General features: G+C 37.5%; 1 protein-coding gene across 1 annotated transcript in view; it reads left to right on the top strand.

Annotated features, from left to right (window-relative positions):
- The window catches only part of LOC131028522 (uncharacterized protein At2g27730, mitochondrial), a 43,467-nt gene extending 26,358 nt beyond the window's left edge, over positions 1-17,109 (top strand). The window contains exon 3 of the mRNA XM_057958805.1: positions 16,691-17,109. Within this exon, the coding sequence (XP_057814788.1) occupies positions 16,691-16,867 (177 nt within the window). The 3' untranslated portion in view covers positions 16,868-17,109. The remainder of the gene's footprint in view (positions 1-16,690) is intronic.
- The last annotated feature ends 1,513 nt before the right edge of the window (positions 17,110-18,622 follow it).

Here is an 18,622-nt window from a genome sequence, read left to right as displayed (position 1 = left end):
AGAGGAGATCACAACATACAACATACAACATACAACATACAACAACATCTACACCTTCGCATGTAAGAATACAAACATTCTTACAACAAGGTACTAGTACTTGTTTTACAAACATTTACATTTACAGCATTTCTCATTTCTTGGTTAATTCCAAAACCGGGGTTTGACCTAAGGGCAAACCCCTAATCCCTAACCCCCCAATCGTCTTCGCTTTTCTGTGTGTAGGTTGCAAGTACGCGGCTGAAATTGAAGATCTGGAATCCTTGTGCAGAGACGAACTGATCCCCCTTCGTTTCGCGGATTTTTCAGAGGACCGTGTGCACGCCGGGCGCCATCATCCCGTCAACTTTTGCTCAAATTTGCAGGACAGTGTCGTTTCGACATTTTACTGCTAATTCCAGGTCCGCTGCTTCATCCTATATCCCTATCTCAGTTTATAAGTGAATCTTTCTCACTTTTCATGCATTCCTAGCTTAATCATTCTATCCACATTCTTTACAAAAGAGGGTAGCCTTGCTGTCTTAACCCTTGAAACTCATTTAGAATCCAATCTTGCATTGTGTGGGATTGGATCTTGTGGGTTCCAACCCCTCTTTTGAATGTAAAGTCTCTCCTAAGTGAAAACCGTCAATCCTAAGTGACCTCCCCTCTCCTCAGAGTGGTGGGGGGAACACTTAGGGTTCGCTCGCGATTTTCCGCTTTACAGAGTCATTGAGAACAAGTCTTTGGCCTTTGAAATTGCCTGGGAATGAGCTAGCTTGTAGATTGGAGCAAGGTATAGAACCACATGAAGAAATTCGCTCTGGACCCTTTGGAAGGGTCAGGAGCGAAATTCTTCCCTTAGGTTGAATTCCTCCTTCCTCTTACTTCGTTTTACCTTGATTCTCACATTTGGATTCCTCTCTCATGAAGGCAACACTTGTTTGACCCTCAGGAAGGCTTGAAAAGAGGATTTTGCTCAAGACCATGGCCAAGGACAGGACCTATTTAGAATTTTGCTCTGGACCCTTTGGAAGGGTCAGGAGCGAAATCCAAGTTTTAGCTCAAAATCTTCACTTTTGGTGATCACAAGTTATTCAAATGCATGCCTAGGGACATCTTCAAGCTCAATTCACCTTGGTCAACGTTTGGCTTAACACAAAATTGGAAGAAAAAGGAGATTTTGAGAATTTCGCTCTGGACCCTTTGGAAGGGTCAGGAGCGAAATTCAAGATTTAGGCTTGATTCTTCATTTCTTTAACTCCAATCTTCATTGCAAGGCAAATATACATCACTCCACTTCCAACCACGCCATAAGAACCAATGTTTTGATTCCACACAAGGAGAAAATAGGTGGTTTGAGGAATTTCGCTCTGAACCCTTTGGAAGGGTCGGGAGCGAAATTCATAATCTTGGACAAAATCCTTCATCTCCTTCACTTTCAATCACTTCCTATGGAAAGAGTATATCAATCTACCCCCACTATGTCGAAGGAACAAGGTTTTTGGTCCAAACAAGGAAGAAAATAGTTTCTAGGGAGAATTTCGCTCTGGACCCTTTGGAAGGGCCAGGAGCGAAATTCTTGTTTTAGGTTGATTTCACACTTCTTCCATTCAATTCACCTTCAAACTTGATCAAACTAATCTCTCCTCACCACAATCAAGTGAAGTTGCCATCACTTAGCTGAAAACAAGGTCCTTTCAATGTCTTAGGCAAAATAGAAGGTCAAATTGAGGATTTCGCTCTGGACCCTTTGGAAGGGTCAGGAGCGAAATTCCTATTTTGAGTTGATTTTCACCACTCCATTGCCTCAATCCACCTTTCAAAGGCAAGAACACATCAAAATCTTTCCAACCATGCCTTAGAAGTCAAAAACTTGGCCATAATAAGGAGGAACATAGAGGTTATGGGAATTTTGCTCTGGACCCTTTAGAAGGGTTAGGAGTGAAATTCTTCCTTGAGCTCATTCTACACATCTTTTCTCCCTTCCTTACCTTGGATATAACTTCTCAGGCTTCTTCCTATCATTATCAAGCCAATTTGCTCCTCAAATTGGCTTTTACTTACAGATTTTGTGAAGAAATAGGGTCCTACAAGAATTTCGCTCTGGACCTTTTGGAAGGGTCAGGAGCGAAATTCACCCTTAGGCTCAAATCTTGACTTCATCTCCCACATTTCCTTGTCCAAACAAGTGTTTTGCCTTAAATAATGCCTGGGAATGAGTTAGTTCCTAGTTTGGGTCAAGGTGGAATGTCTTATGGAGGAATTCGCTTTGGACCGTTTGGAAGGTTCAGGAGCGAAATTCCTATTCTAGGCTCAATTTACCTGAAATTTGACTTGGCTTCGCTTTAGACTCAACCCTTAATGCATTTCCTTCCATAGTCTTGCAAATCAATCCAACCATTCAATGACTTAGGTGAAATCTTAGGTCCTTGGGAAATCTCAAGCTTCTCGACCTTTTTCACTCATCATGCTTTTGCCTTATCTTCTTGAATCCTCTCCTTGCCATTCAAGTCCATTATTTGATGTCCTTAATCAAGAAATAAGCAATAAGGAGGATTTCGCTCTGGACCCTTTGGAAGGGTCAGGTTCGAAATTTGCAATCATGTCCAAATTCCTCACTTTTCATCACTTCTCCTTGTTGCAAACATTAATGCTCTCTTCATACCACCCTAAGGACAAGGTTTCTTATGCAAATTAAGAGCAGGAAAGAAGATCCAAGGAAATTCGCTCTGGACCCTTTGGAAGGGTCAGGAGCAAAATTGTTGAATTGGGCTAGAATTTCTCATTTTCCCTTCAACTTTGCCCTTTGACTTGGTTGTTAGATCGTTCCTTCATCCTAATCAGGTCCATTTGTCTTCAAGGTGATATCATTTCAATGTTTTTGATGACAATTTAGGTCTTTTCCAAGGATTTCACTCTAGACCCTTTGGAAGAGTCAGGAGCGAAATCCATCTTTTAGGTTCAAAGTTTGACCTCTTCATCAAATCTCCAAGTCTAGGCTTGTCCAAGGCGCCTCAAAGGATAAATAGGTTAGCTTCTCATCAATCCCCATCATTCGTCAATTTGACCAATCTCAGACCCTCAAAGATGATATTCACTCACAAGGCTTCATTGACTTCCTCAAACTCAGACAAGACACAACTAGCAACAAGAGCAAAACTCGACCTAAGGAAGGCATTCAATGAGACCCTGATCTGGACCATCTACTGACTTACCCTAGCTCAAGTAGAGCCTATTATCTAAATAATCCCTCTAACAACTCTCCAAATGCAAAAGGTCAATAGACAAGAACCTAGAAGACCAAGAAAACTAACCCTAGAAAGCAAAAGGTAGGGGTCCCCATTTGCAATGGAGCGATGTGTGAATACGTCACAACAATATGAAACCCTTGGCTTGATGTCTCATAGAAGACTTGATGTTGCTTGAATGGTGTTAATGCATGCTTTTGTCATAGAGGAACACATTATGATTGATCATGATTGCTGAAACTTGAATACTTGATTCCTTGATTGCAGGCCTGTACTCAATTATGCTTGATTGAATGCTCAGTTGTGTCACCTAGAAGATAGATGTTGATTACAGTTTGAAATGAGAGAGGGAGTTGTATTTATACGCAACTTACACCTTTTTGAATTTAATTTTTGGGAAAAGTCAACATTGGGGAGCAATTTCCCACTGCTTGCAAAGCTGATCGTTGTAATTTAAAATTTGGGGCCAAACTGCTTGGACAGGGGCACTGGGCGTCCTAGTCCTCGCAATTTGGGCCAGAACAAAGGTTGTGAGTAGGATTGCGTCAAATTTGCAGAAATAGTCCTGAAACTGAGCACAATCAGATATGAATTAGGTACATTAGGCACGACACTAAAGCAAGTCCAAAGTGAGTGAAATTGTGAAGGGATACGATTTTACTACACAAAGAAAATTTAAAACTTTTGATACATGTTTCAAGTTAACTGAAGCATGCCATCCTCTAGTTCTATAATAAAGTGTACAAGATATTCAAGCTGTTGAGATGAAGAGTGTAATGTCCCCTTTTTGAAATGGGATTTAATTCTAAATAATAATACATTAAAATAAAAAAATACAATATAATTTAAATTTAATTAAGTGTAATGAATAGTCAAATGGCATGAAATGAAGAGTACGACTCCCTCAAACATGAGATATAAAAGGGGGATCATTTCATTTGAGGACATCCATCCATCAATTAATAATCAATAAAAGAAGGAAGCAATAAGTCAATTTGGAAATAAATAATTATTTTCAAAAGACAACAATTAAGTGTGAATAGTTGTGACTCTTTCAAAGGGTAGAAATCATGGAAGGTTGACTCCCTTAGGAATAAGATATAAAAGGGAGATCTTTTCCTTGGGAGTAGATCATCAAGAAAGTAAGGAAGAAACAATTGAGCATATGAATCAAGGAAGGATTTATAGAAAGAAATCGGAAGAAAATAAGGAAGTGAGTATTTCAAAGGGCAAAAATTATGATTGGTTGTATTCTTTCACATGGTGGTAATTGTGAAAGGTAGTGATTCTTGCAAAGGGCAGACATGATGAAGAGGTGTAACTCCTCCCTCACATTGGAAGATATACAAGGAAGAAGGTTTCATTTTAGGAGGACATGCAAGAGAGATCAATTTGTTGAATAATTTATTATTCTCAAAGGCAGCAATGGAGGGTCGTGATTTAATTAAGTATAAAGGGGAAATCATTCCAAGCATTTGAGGATCACTTATCAAGCATCACTCACCAATACTTTCATGCTTTGGGGATAGGAGTTGGAAGGACAAAAACCCTTTGATGCTCTAGGGTTAGGGGTTGGAAGGTATGGGGACCCTTTCGTGCTTTGAGGCTAGGAGTTGGAAGGTACAGGGATCCTTTCATGCTCCGGGCAAGTTAATTCCCAAAGAACTCACAATTTGATTTCTTTTGAGGATTGTGCTTTGATTTGTTGATCTGATTATTATCTTGAATTTTTGATGTTTGATGAAGTTATCATTTGAAGTAAGAGATTGTTTTAGGGTAGAAGTCACCAAAAATTTGAAATGTTCTAGAAAGGGACTTTACAAAGAGGGATTGTGTAGTGCCCAACCATACAAATGAGTTTTGTGAACTCATCATTCATTTGAAATTCCATAAAACAATGCTGTGCATTGCTCTAAGTATCTCGGTGTTCTTCATAACCATGTGCAAGCTGTCATGGAGTTTTTGCTTTGGGAAGAATCGGAGCAAGCCTATTGACATGTCATCATGATCAATGAGTTATTCAATATGAAGTTGAAAGGTTCACCCTATTTTGATCTCACACAAGATGGATATTGAAGTCAACATGCAAGCTTAAGTTACTGTGTACGAGCATCCTTCACCTATTCCACAAGCAATTGTGCCACCAAAAAACTTTAGCTTTGAAACAAGATAAGGGGGAGGGAAATAAATGGTGCAATCATCAGAAGGATGACACCCACAAATATTGACAATGCCATTGTATAAATAAGATTGTTCACTTGGCAGATTAGAGAAAGAGCAAAATACAAATGTTGATGTTTAAACTTGCTTGAACATCAATGCCCAACTAACATCCATTAATATTGAAGAATATGTGTCTCTTTTTTTAAAACCAATTAATAGGCAACTAAGTTGTTGGTCTTGGTTTGGGTCCACAAGATTGGTTAACAGTTTTGGCAAACTTTTTTAGGGGTTGGGTTTGTTTTGGATTCATCTATAAAAAACACATAATATATATACATATGTGTATGTCTGTGCATATACATATGTCAAGAAATGAACAGAATTTCAATGGAAACATTCACTCAATGCTGATTCCATAGTTTGAAATCCTTTTTTCCAGGATTACAATATTTCTTTACAAATTTGGGACAAACCCAAGTTGTTAAAATTACAAAACATTGTCTTTGCCTAGATTACAATAAAACACTAGTTTGGAAACATTTTCTTCTATTTTCTCTCCTTCAATTGATTTGCCATCCTTGTAAAATAAAAAAATGAACCTATACCAACAACAAATCAAAGTCCTAGAAAGAGATGTGTACAACTACCCAAAAATCTTTGTATTGTAGGGTGCACCCATGCCCTAGCCACCATTTTAACTATACTGTTTTGCAGACTTGTGTCCATTCGATCAATTCGGAGGCATGAGAGACATTCTCTTTACCCTTGCCATACCTTTGCATTAATGATTCATGGGATTGAGTGCAAAATTTAGGAGAATTGCCCATAAAATCTGCTAAATTGCAATCAGGAAATGGAGAGTTTGACATTGGGCTTGCAAATGTTAACCATGGTAGATGAATGCTGCAATTTCCTTTTTGGATCTGTGCCAACCGCATAAAGACTGGTTTAATGGTGCTCTAAAAAGGATAGATGGGTTGGTAGGCCGACAAGTACATGTAGGTGGGCGAGTTAATGCATTCAATGCCACTATGATTGGCGCTCAAGTCAATTGAAATGTTGTTGAAATGATATTGCACCCTTCTTTATTATCACAAGCTCCTCTTTGCATCTTGATTTCTCCCCTCGCATGTTAATGAAACAATGGGTTGTGACAACCCTTTCGGCCTCTATAGGTGGTTCTGAAACCATCTCAAAACTCCAACAACTATAAAAACTGCCTTTTCCTTCATTTCCTCCACAATCAGCCATGCATGGCAGCAAAAGAATCACCATTGCAACCCTTGATGGTTATGAAACCTTCAAAAACTTTTGCCAAGCCCAATACACGCTACTTTGTTTTCCTTTCTTGATTGTTTTGAAAGGCTTGTTGGGCTCCAAGAAGGTTGTGGAAACCTCATTAGGAGCCAACAGAAGTTTCGAAACCTCCAATAGTTGCCGATATACGATTTCTTCCATCTTTTTCGTGGTTCCATCGTAGCAAGTTGATTGTCAAAACCTTGTTGGGTCCCAACAAGGTTTGTGAGAACCTTGTTGAGGGCTGACACTAGTTTCAAAACCATCAAAATATGCCAAAACCACAACATACGCCAAGAATCTTTAAAAGTTGCCTTTAGAAATTTTGCCTTTGCTTGAAGAATAAATGGGCTAGAAGAAGGTTGTTGGGCTTTGACAAGGTTGTGGAATCCTTGTCGGTAACCAACATAGGTTTTCAAAATCTCCTCTATTTGTTGATGGGCTGCTTGCAACGAGCTCACATCAAAAGTTTAGAAACCATTGTTGGGCTTTGGCAAGGTTTTCACAACCTTCTTGTCTTACGATAGAGGTTTCGAACCTCAAGGAAAGGTTGATAAAAGGAACTTAGACAATTTTTTGATGGTTCTAACTTTGGATAATTGACATAAAACCAAAGGTCGAAGGCAACATAGGAGACAAAAGGGACACTTAAACACAAGGCCCATCTAAAGATTATCTCAAACCAGTTATTAACAATAGGTCAACAAAGGCAAAATGCAAACCTTTAGAGCAGAACAGGGCAAAGATGAGACGCTTCAAAATAAGGCTAACAGATTCAATACAGGTCAGGATCATTTCAGACTGCACAACTCCTTGTAACTGCAGAATGAGAAGTTTTCCCTGAGACAACTCTATTGTCAATATGTGCTGGGATTCTTTTATATCTCAAGCCGCTGTGTCAAATAATGTGAGCTAAATTAGGACTTAAGTGAACCTACACAATATCAAGCATGTGAAAAAATCAAAGCCAAACTCTACTTTGCAATTTTTGTATCTACCGTTCCTTTGAAATCAAGACTGATAAATAAGATTTTGCACTTGGTGGTGTAGTCACTTATTATGTACACCCTGTAGCTTACCATTCCCTAATTTTTATGCAGAAGGGGGAAAAGAAGGGGATGTTGTGTCCCTGTGCCCCATCCCTACGACATATGGGACAGTCCCTAGACTACTGCTATGCATACCAGTCCTTTTGTAAGATTGGTACCTGGCTATGCAAACTTTTTTCAAGGACAAGAATCTGGAGATATCTAGCTTTAAGAAAAGCATCTATTAAAGCCTGGTCATGCAATTTATTTTTTACGCTGAAAGGCATTTTTGCAGCCACAGTGCGGTAGAATATTCTGTGTAAACAACAACAAATTGAAAATAAATTTGACGTCTGAAAGACACTTAATGCATAAAACGGTAGTGAAAGAATTAAGCATTTTGATTCAGTCTCCTCCGAGCTGGCTGTTAATACCCTGCAATACCCTGCAATTGCTTGAACAGGGGAGGGAAGATGTATATATACATGGATTGCCCTATGAGTTTTCTGTGACTGGAAACTGCAGTGGAAGGTTTGAAGGGTTACAGATCATGGCGTGTTATATCATTATTCATGGTAACCCTTTGCATGTTGAGTATGTTGGTGCCAGAAACATCTCCATTTTCTCATTATTTTACATCTTCAGACTTCTGAAATGGATTTGATGGGAAGAGGTTTCAAATTTGAAGCAAATGTGAATGTGTAATGCTCAACTCAACAATGCCTGGGACAAAATGATAGCTCTGGATTGAGCTATGGACATCCATCGAAGCGGGAGAGAAGATAGGTTTCTATGGACATCCTCTGAAATGGATTTGATGGGAAGAGGTTTCAAATTTGAAGCAAATGTGAATATGTAATGCTCAACTCAACAATGCCTGGGACAAAATGATAGCTCTGGATTGAGCTATGGACATCCATTGAAGCGAGAGAGAAGATAGATTTCTATGGACATCCATTGAAGTGGGAGAGAAGATAGATTTCTGTCAGATGTTATATTTTAAAATGCTCTGATAGATACATATTCAAAATGTGGTCTCAACCAGCCAGTGTGTGATCTATTTTCACAAAATGGCTCAAAACAAAATTGATTTTATGATGCTATGCTTCCATAATTTGCACAGAATGATTTTACTCAAAATGCTTTAGAAACTTTAAAGCAGACTACCTCAAAGAAATATGATCTCACTTGCAGAATTAATGGAAAATGGGTTTGAAGAAACTTCAGAAAGTTTTAAGCAAATGCAATTGGCAGGCTAAAACTAAATTTTGCATCCTCCATGCCTATTGTCAAATGGAAGCAAAGACAGAGTATAAACATCCATCAACGTTGTGGAAGGAGGGTTTTTGTGATGTCCCCTTCTAGTTGACATCTGTCAGCTGAGTAGATTAGCCTATCACTGACCCTCGTAGGCTGATGAGGTTGGTTAGAGGGTCCTTCGGAGTTTGATTCTTCATCTTCAGAGTAGGCACTCCAGGACTGGGTTTCGTTTGGGGTCTCCAGGACTCCGGTTGAGATACTTTCTATTTTTAGCAGTCCTGCTATTTATAGCCAGTGGGTTGGGCAGGGGCAGAGTATGGTTTGGCAGTCTCCAGTTTTGACGGCAGGCAATTCTGATGGATACTTAGAGAGATATTAATATTTAATTACTTTAATTAAATATTAAATGACGAACTTTAATGTTTTAATGTTTTAAAAGTCACTTTAAGTTGTAACTTAAGTGAGGGTCTATTTCTCATCAGATGGGGCCAATTTTTATATTAAATTGAAAGTGATTTATTTTTGATACTTCAATAGTCAAAAATAAATAATAAAAGTTAAGAATTTCATTTAATGCCAAAATCGTACCTTTCTTGAAAATTGCGCTAAACCCTAAGATGAGAAGATGGAAGATTTTATGTCTTCTTTTCATTATGCTAAGTTTTGATATTTTGTTTGGAGCTCTAAGAGGAGTTTTGGCCAAGGGTTTCAGCAGAAGATTCTTCTGTAGTGATCAGAGGTATTGGTACAGGAAAACGTGGGATTCTTGTACAACAGCATCAGAGGTTGTGAAATATCAGTTGATCTTGCTCTTACAGTTGGTTTCATTCAGGGACCAAGTTTGTGCTTATTAGACAGAGAAGCATCGTTATTTATCAGTATTTTGTTGCAGTAGCAAACAGGGAAATAGAGGTACCCAAAGGAGATATTTATTGATGGCTGTACGGCTGCCTGGGAAGTAGCGCCAATCACCTAAGGGTCTGCGATTTGCATGTTGGAGGGATCCAAAAAAATAAACAAAATAAGGAGAAGGTGCGCCCAGCCTGGAGTCATCCATTGAGCTATCCTGCAAGCTTTTTGGATCAGTTTGGAGTGAGTTACAGCATGCTGTCATAATGGACTGTGTATGACCAGCAAGGAAGAAATAAGGGTTTCCAGAAATTCTTGGTATTTTTTAGTTCCTATCTTTTATTGTCTGTTTATGTATTGAGGGTAAATAAAGGTTGAATAAATGTAATAAGGGTTTGATCAGTTTATTACTGAATTAGAATTGATTTCTAGCATTTCCCTATAGTTGCTTTTTGAGCTTGTAATGGTTAAAGTAGACTTGCTGTTCAAAAATTTGCATAGAACAAACTTAAAAACGCAACAGGTTCAACTAAACTTCAGTTGTCAGAGTTGAGGGCCTTTTGAGGTTCTTACAGTTTTGATCAGATACTATAGTTAGAATTGCCATAGTAGACATGCAGAAAAGGCATGCATACTGTTTGCCAGAATTCCTCAAAGAAATGTGGTCTAATGGAAACACGAGAGCACATGAACTTTTTCACAAAATTCCTCAAACAAATGCTGTCTTGTGGAAACACAAAGCGAGCATAGGAACTGTTTTACAGAATTCCTCAAAGAAATGCGGTCTAATGGAAACACTAGAGCACATGAACTTTCTCACAAAATTCCTCAAAGAAATGTGGTCTTATGGAAACACAAAGCGAGCATAGGAACTGTTTTACAGAATTCCTCAAAGAAATGCGGTCTAATGGAAACACGAGAGCACTTGAACTTTTTCACCAAATTCCTCAAAGAAATGCAGTCTTATATAAACTCAAAGCAAGCATATGAACTGTTTGGCAGAATTCCTCAAAGAAGTGTTTCAACCTCTAGTGTTTCAAATCCAATAGGAATATTGGTGCATTAAAATCCAAATCAACAAACATCAATATGGATTTTGTATTAGGATTTCAAAATAACACAGAGAGGTATATTTGTGGTTGACCCCGGGGTGTGGACTGGTTGGTTGAGCCGTTGAAAGACATGGACAATCGACGCAGGTTCAAGCCTCGTCCGGTACCCAACCCGGTTAACTCAGCCATGCCCAGGGTGGGTCCCCTGCAGACTGCAGAGCTTCGTGTGGCCCTGGAGGATTAGTTTCAGCTCAGCTCACCCCGACTTGACCCCAACTTGACAAAAAGCAAGACCAAGGTAAGGCAGGTTGGGAGCTGGGCTAGGTTGCGGGGATACCTCCTGTGGGTAACAATATATATATATATATATATATATAAAACTTTGTGGTTATCCCATAATATGCTTAGAGATATTCTTCTCAAGAGATCTCTTTTTATCAATTTTTCATATAAAAGTGCAATAGATGCCTTGAGAAGGATATCTCTCGGCATATTTTATATATATTATTATTTAATATGTATGGTAGTGGTACACCTCACAACACGCCTATATTGGAGGCACACTATTCCAAATCACATGGTAATTTTTGAGGTATGTAAATGTTACTTATACTGGCCACTTCTGTTTAAAGACATTGAGGTTCACACCAACTCTAGGGTCACTTGCAGAATAGTGAAACTAGCTAATTACAAATTAGGGATGTATAAATCTCTTCCAGTCCTGTCCAAGCCATCAAAATCCATCGGCATGGACATTTTATATGGTTTGCTGGTGCCAAACTTTAGCATGAATTTATGTTCTTTTTGATCATGGCTACCTTCAAGAAAACTCTCTTAAGAACTTGAAACAACCAAACAAACTCTTCTCCTGGGACATCTAGATACATTTGGGGTTCCTCTCTCCATTGTATCTAACCAAGATTCCAGGCATGAGAGACATTTATGGCCAATTTTGCAGGAAATGCTAGATATTGAGCTAGAAGATGCTGGTCATGGTTACATTTAATAAACCTATCTATGCCCCTGAAACAACTAAACTCATCTTCTAGTATGTTTGGATGGATTTTGGGGCTTTTCTCTTCATTGTATATGATGGGGATCCCAGATATGTCAGTCATTTATGGCAAGCTTTGTGGGGAATGCTAGATACTAAGTTGCACTCCAGTGCAATAGCTTGAAATGTCCAGTAGTGTTCATCCCTGCATCTGGGATGCTAACATGGTTTACATCCAACATGCCTGCAATAGTGCTGTTCACTTTGAATATGTATATCCATTCAAAACATATTATGAGTTCCAATATGTAACCCCTAGACATTGCTTTTCACAACCAACAATTCTACAAGGTAGAGTGAAGGGCAAGGAATTGGACAAAGCAAAGGAATTCCTCTAATGCATTTAACGAGTGCATCATTAGGGTCACTAGATCTTTACTCACCAACTGTGTAAGTTCAAGAGGCCATTTATGTGTGTCCAGCTCCATACACTTCAGATTGGTGGCAAAGTTTCTTATGAGATGTTTCTTATGACATACTAGGCACTGTTGGTAAGAACTCAGTTTTCCTAGGGCTTCTTCCTTATTTGGCCATACATCTTGTGTTCAAACTTGAGTTACTCAAACCATGCAAACCACTTGTTTGAGACTTTCACAATTCAGCATCCATCAGCCTTTAATCCTGTGCACACAAATCTTATAGAGAAGCATGATCTTGTTGACACTACTTCCATTTGCAGTTGCCTTGTCAATTATTAGTTATGAGTCGTGAAGAAGGTTAAGTATATAGATCAGAACAAGTGGCGTAGTTTTCATAGCCTCAAATGCTGTTTCTGCAATTGGGTGCCCATGTAACAGGGTCTCATTGCATATGAAGAAAGGGCAAATGATTCAAGCATGATTGGTTTGGATTAAAACCTTAGGTGAACTCCTTGCAATATTTGTAAGATTTGTAAGGTATGGATACTATCCCTTATGCAATGCTCGTGAGTAATACTATGTAAAGAAAATCATCATGTCTTGCTTTGCTTGCACAATGACACAACAGAGGGGCACTGGTAGGGCACATGCCTTAAGCAATTAACAGAGTTTGACTTAAGCTTCTAAGTCAACAAATTACCGTAGTAAGTGAAATGATGTTACATATTAACAGTTTTGGAACTGAATTGTGTTATTTACTCCAAGTTGACACACCCTTTTGGGAAGACCAGAAAGGCCTGATTTGGGAAGCAAGTAGTCTCGGGTGCTCACATGCACAACTTCAAACATGCGAGCCACTTGTAGAGAAGGCTGGCTTCCTATCTAATCTAAAAACTGAAAAATGCTTACAGAGAAAATGGTTAGGGGGCATAGGGTTAGGAGAGATAAATAAATAAAATAAAAATGGGGTGATGCAACAAGAACTGGTGATTAATCAGTTCTCCCCTTGGCACTCAATCAATTTATCAAACATAAATATATAGAAATCACAGCTAGAGATAGCTTAACTTGCTTACACTAGAGGACCAATGTAGGTAACTATTAATGGCTGCAGCCAAGGCGGGTTCTACTAGCTTCCACTTGAGGGCTGTAAGCAGACAAAAAAATACATGCATGAAATCAAAACAAGGGGCATTCACTAGGATGAGATATGAAGAACAAGGTCAAAACAACGTTTATATTCATCAAGAGCCAAAGACCTTTACAAATGAGGAAAATCCTCTACTTGTAGAAGTGACCAAAATATCTAACAAAGTAACCTGAATAGTAGCTTGCTCTACACTCCTCAAATTGAGGTGTGGGGAGGGGTTACGGTAAAAGCTTTACACTAAGTATTAAACAAAGCCCTAACAAATGATAATTAAATAACATGCAGATGTTCCATGAGGTTTTAATAAAATGGGGGATGTTAACAAAATCCAAAGGTAGTGAAGAACTCATTCCAAATTGTTATTTAACCAAATTTATAAATCTCATTGTATATGCACGATTTAAAGCAACATGCACAGAGATTAAAACAGTATTAAACCCTTTATTATAAATTAAACCATATCTTCGATTGAGCTAAAGAGAGTTCAAACAAAACAAAATGTATGAGAAATTTTATCAATGCAAAACCCTCTGTGTTGAAGTTAATTGCTTGAGATGCAATGAATGTGGTTGTTCAAGGATTCTTGCGAGATTCTGCAACATGTACCTGTCAAGCTGTGAAGATCATGTAATATCTTGATGAAGGATTGGGTTGAATTTATAGATGCTTTGATTGAGGATGTGAACGTTTAGAATTTGATCTTTGAATAAATGGTAGAAATTGATTGAGATGTGTTGAGAATCTTTATTGACTAAGAATAGTCAAAAGGAGTAATGATGGCTCTTTAATGGGCTTTAAAATGGGTGAAGATAATTAGTCATTTTTATTTATTTATTTTGACTGATTAGTTGTGCATGATTTAAAAATATAACGGAATCATGGAGGAGTAATGATGGAATATGAGTGGATAATTAGATTTTATTATTATTTGTGAATAATAATTGACAATGAATTTATTTATTTATTTTCGAATAAATGAATGAGTGATAATTAAGTAAATAATATGAATTATGTAATTAATTAGTGGTCTTAATGAAAAGGGGAATTAACATGATAAGGACGAAATGTTGATATAGTATTAGGATGTTATGTTAGGTGCAATATTAGAAGGTGGTGAGAATTAAGTGTTTATGACACGGTTGGGCATTGTTACAACCTTCATTGTTGTCTAACACATATTGTGCTGTGCAATCCATCTTTTGTTTCAACCCACAAAAATAACATAGTTTTGGTGTCCAAGTCCCAATGTTGTACGGATACCTGTGGTATCTTGTCCACGATGAATAAATGAGCTAATTTAGCTTTTCCCATTTTTCACCTTTGTATTTCACAATTCCATTGCATTTTCTATATATTTTTCTAATTACTTAGATAAATCTGTTTGCTAATAGTTTGTGTACAGTCCTTTGTGCAAACTCTTGGGCTCTGCATTGTCAGGCTGTAACGCTTAATTTTGAAGCCGAGCCTTGTTTGTTTAGTCATTGCTTTTATATGACATTTCTCAGTATGCCCTTGTTTCTTGTTTGTCTTTTGTCAAAGTTTGTTGTAAGCAATGTGGAGAATGGTCTTTATCCTTGTAATCTGTTAGAAAATGTTGGCGAACTCTTGAAAGTTATGTGACCCTTCTTAGTCATCTAGGAAGGCTTAATCATGTAAGAAAACCCCAAAGCAATTATTATTGCTGATACGTTACAAGTTGCATAAGATGCTGTTGCAATTCCAACACCAGCAACTCTGGCAAATTGTTTACAAGGCCTTCCATGTACAAGCATAAAACAACTTATAGCTAATGCCTTAAAAATCCTTAAATGAAAGATTTCTCAAGATTTGGATTATAAATCCATCTAGAAGTAGAACATAGCTGCTGTAGATTAATCACCCTTTTTTGAGGAGCATTTCTATAATAGAACATAGCTGCTGTAGGAATTCAGGATGATAGGAGTTTAAGTCCTTAGAAGAAGCAGTTTCTCAGTAAATGAATTAAATTTAATCTGTAAATCCACCTAGAAGTAGAACCATATTAAGCCCCCCAGTCTTCAGATTAATCTTTCCGCTTTCAGGGGCATTTCTATGATAGAACATAACTTCCCCAGTCTTTAGATTAATTTTTACACTTTCAGGGGCATTTCTACGATAGAACATAACTTCTGCAGGAATTTGGGATGACACGAGTTTTATTTATTGATGTTTAGCTACATGAGTTATAGAAGATTAGGCCATCAAAGTTTTTTGGGCAGAAGATGTGCTAATTGGCATTGGAATTCGTTGGCACATCATATATTGTGGAAGATTATATATATTGCTTTATTTTTGTATCTGCTTGGTTTTGAACCTTGTGATAAAGCTTGTATATAATTGGGCCTTGTCATTCATTCATCACTTTTTGGAATATCTGGGATATATTAAAATGGGCAAGGAGACAGGGGCCTTGTCCCTATGGCTGAGTTACTTGTTTTGATTAAGGCAAGCAGGAATTTTGAAAGGGGCAGACCCTGTACAAAAAGTAAGAAAAATAAGCATTAAGCACAATAGGACAGCAAAGGAACCCAAGAGGATCAACGATGACACAACAAACTAGGACACCACTTATCCTTACAAACTACAAACCCAAAGTCATGGTGTGAAGCCAATTTTTTTTACCTTGTTTTCCTTAACCCTAATACAAGGGATTCAACTGTTCCAAACTTCATTTTTTGGAACAAGGGAGATTCATTAGACCAACGATAGAACCATTATCCAAACCTGGAACCATTAGAGAAAAATGCATCACTGTACAGTCAACAGGAGCTTTCCTCCTATTTTCTTCTTTCTGCATATCCCCAAAGGATGTAGTACATCCCTGCTGCTCCTCAGCGGCAACAGGCATATGTTCCTTTTTAGTTTCTTGTTAACTATGTTAGATACTTATTCTAATTCCATTTTTTGATATTCCAAAGTATTGCTAGTGAACAGTGCATAGAAGCTTATTGTGAATGATTTAAAAACAAGTTGAGGTTAAATATAGCAAAAAAGTTCACTAGCTTTAAGTAGGTGCCTGTGAAATACCAATTTTGTTACTTGGATAAGGATTACTGATTCCAGAGATCTAACAAATGTGGATTCAAGGAAATGTTTTATATTGTCCTTGTATGATACGTACGTGATATGGCTCATTTATATATATCCATACATGTACATGAGTGGTATGTATCTTTTACTCCAGTGTAATTTCAATGCAGCCTGACAAAATAAATAACGGTTAATTTCCAGGGTCACAAACCAGAGGGACAGAAATCTGCCTCAGATGGCACACCTGGAAGCCAGTCCTCTGAAAGTGTATCGAGGGACAAGACAAAAAACTATGCAATTGTTGCAGGTGTTGTTGCTGTTGCGACTAGCATCTGGTGGTATACCTCATCAAAGCCTAAAGAAAAAGAACATGCCTAGATTTTATCATTTGTCAATAATCTTCTATAGTTGACTAGAGTTGGCTTTGGCTCCAAGGGTTTGTGAATAAAACAGGGCCTGGGATATTGAAGTATGCTGAGGATAACAAACTTTTTTACCATTTTGGTAACTCAGACATTGTAAATAATAAATCTGGAGGTACATTAAAAAATGTGATATTTTGACCGTAATCATCTATGTTGAAATTTCCGTTTATTGAAAATTAAAGAATGTTAATTAAAGCTCTTGTTTTTATCATAAACCAAAAGTTCATCAATTGCGATTCATAGCTAGCTATTAAAAATAGTCAGTTAGTCCTTTCAGAAATTTGCTACAGGATTAATTGGAATCTTTTTATGAAAAATAGCTGCTCCTGCTTTTTAGGGTTCAGAATTGTGCAGGTGGAAAAGGTGGGGGCCATAAATTGTCTAACTAGCTCGGCTTTTTTCCTGCCACTTGTCAATCATCTCAAGCTTCTCATCTTTTATCCATTAATTTTTTTGTTAAATTATATTTATTACCTTGTTGAATTGAATATGTTGATAATAAACTTTATCGGACCACTATCTTCCATAAATTTTGAAATTTAAACTGCACTACAAAATTTATGAAACAATTACAGAATTTTTTCAAGGAACTCCATAAGACTCCAGCCTTAATCCTCTCTTTTCACTCATAAAGGTGAACCACCATTTAACTAATTTAGTTTCTTTTCTTCTTCTTGTTGTCTTGCTTTCGAGGCCCCTGAAGTAGCTAGTTTGAGTTCACTTTGCGAAGGCAAAGGATCAGGGTTCAATGTTAGGTAGATTGGCAGCCAACTTAATTTTAGCATTTACTAAAAACTGGACAATCGTTGGCACACGGTGCTACTATTTTGGGCGTTTAAAAATATATATCCTTCTTTTTTCATCTAAAAAGAATAAAACAATATAAGTCAAAAGATTCCCTTATTGGTCGTTTGCCATGCGAGGTAGTTTTGCGACCTGCAAACACTCTTCCCTTTAGTGTGCTTGTGCTAAAAACTATAAAGATCTCTATTTTTCACGTTGTCATAAGAGCTTAAAATATATAGTCTGTATATTTAAACTGAAACATAAATATCCAATTGCTTGAACAAATTGGTCCTGTATTCTATAAAAAAATATAGCTGTATATTAAACTTGAAACATAAATATCCAGTGACTTGAACAATAGTGTGGGACTCACATTTTATACAATTAATTTGTATGTCACTTGAATTTGTGGTTTTTTTTCTTCTTTTACAGGCAGTTACTCCTCTTTCCACTTTGCTTTTCTTTCATTACTTGTGGGTATAACAATGGAGTAGGAATATTGCTCCAGCTTCTCTTATCAATGGTATTACGTCCTTAAGAACTGAACTAAAATTTTCAAAATGAAAACTAAGTAACAGTACTAATTAATCATAACCCCTTTGACAATGGTTTGAACAATAACTATGTAGGGTGAAGTGTGTGAGAAAGTGGTTGAAGTGTGTGAGAGAGATTGGTATAGAGATAGAGAAGATAGAGATATGGATAGAGTTGAAGAGAGAGAGAGAGAGAGAGAGAGAGAGAGAGAGAGAGAGAGGATACCCTTTAAGAAATGTGGGGGTAGAGAGGAAGATAGAGGCAAAGATGAAGATAGAGCGATAGAGGAAGAGAGAAAAAAAAGATAGAGATAGAGAGATGGAGAAGAAGATATAGAGAGTTCTATAAAGGAAGTAGAGAGAGTTAGAGAGATAAAGTTAGAGAGATA

The sequence above is a fragment of the Cryptomeria japonica genome, chromosome 4, assembly GCF_030272615.1.
Source record: "Cryptomeria japonica chromosome 4, Sugi_1.0, whole genome shotgun sequence".
In the NCBI taxonomy this organism is placed as follows: domain Eukaryota; kingdom Viridiplantae; phylum Streptophyta; class Pinopsida; order Cupressales; family Cupressaceae; genus Cryptomeria; species Cryptomeria japonica.
Note: the sequence above shows the minus strand (reverse complement) of the source record. Positions and strands in the feature narration are given on the sequence as shown.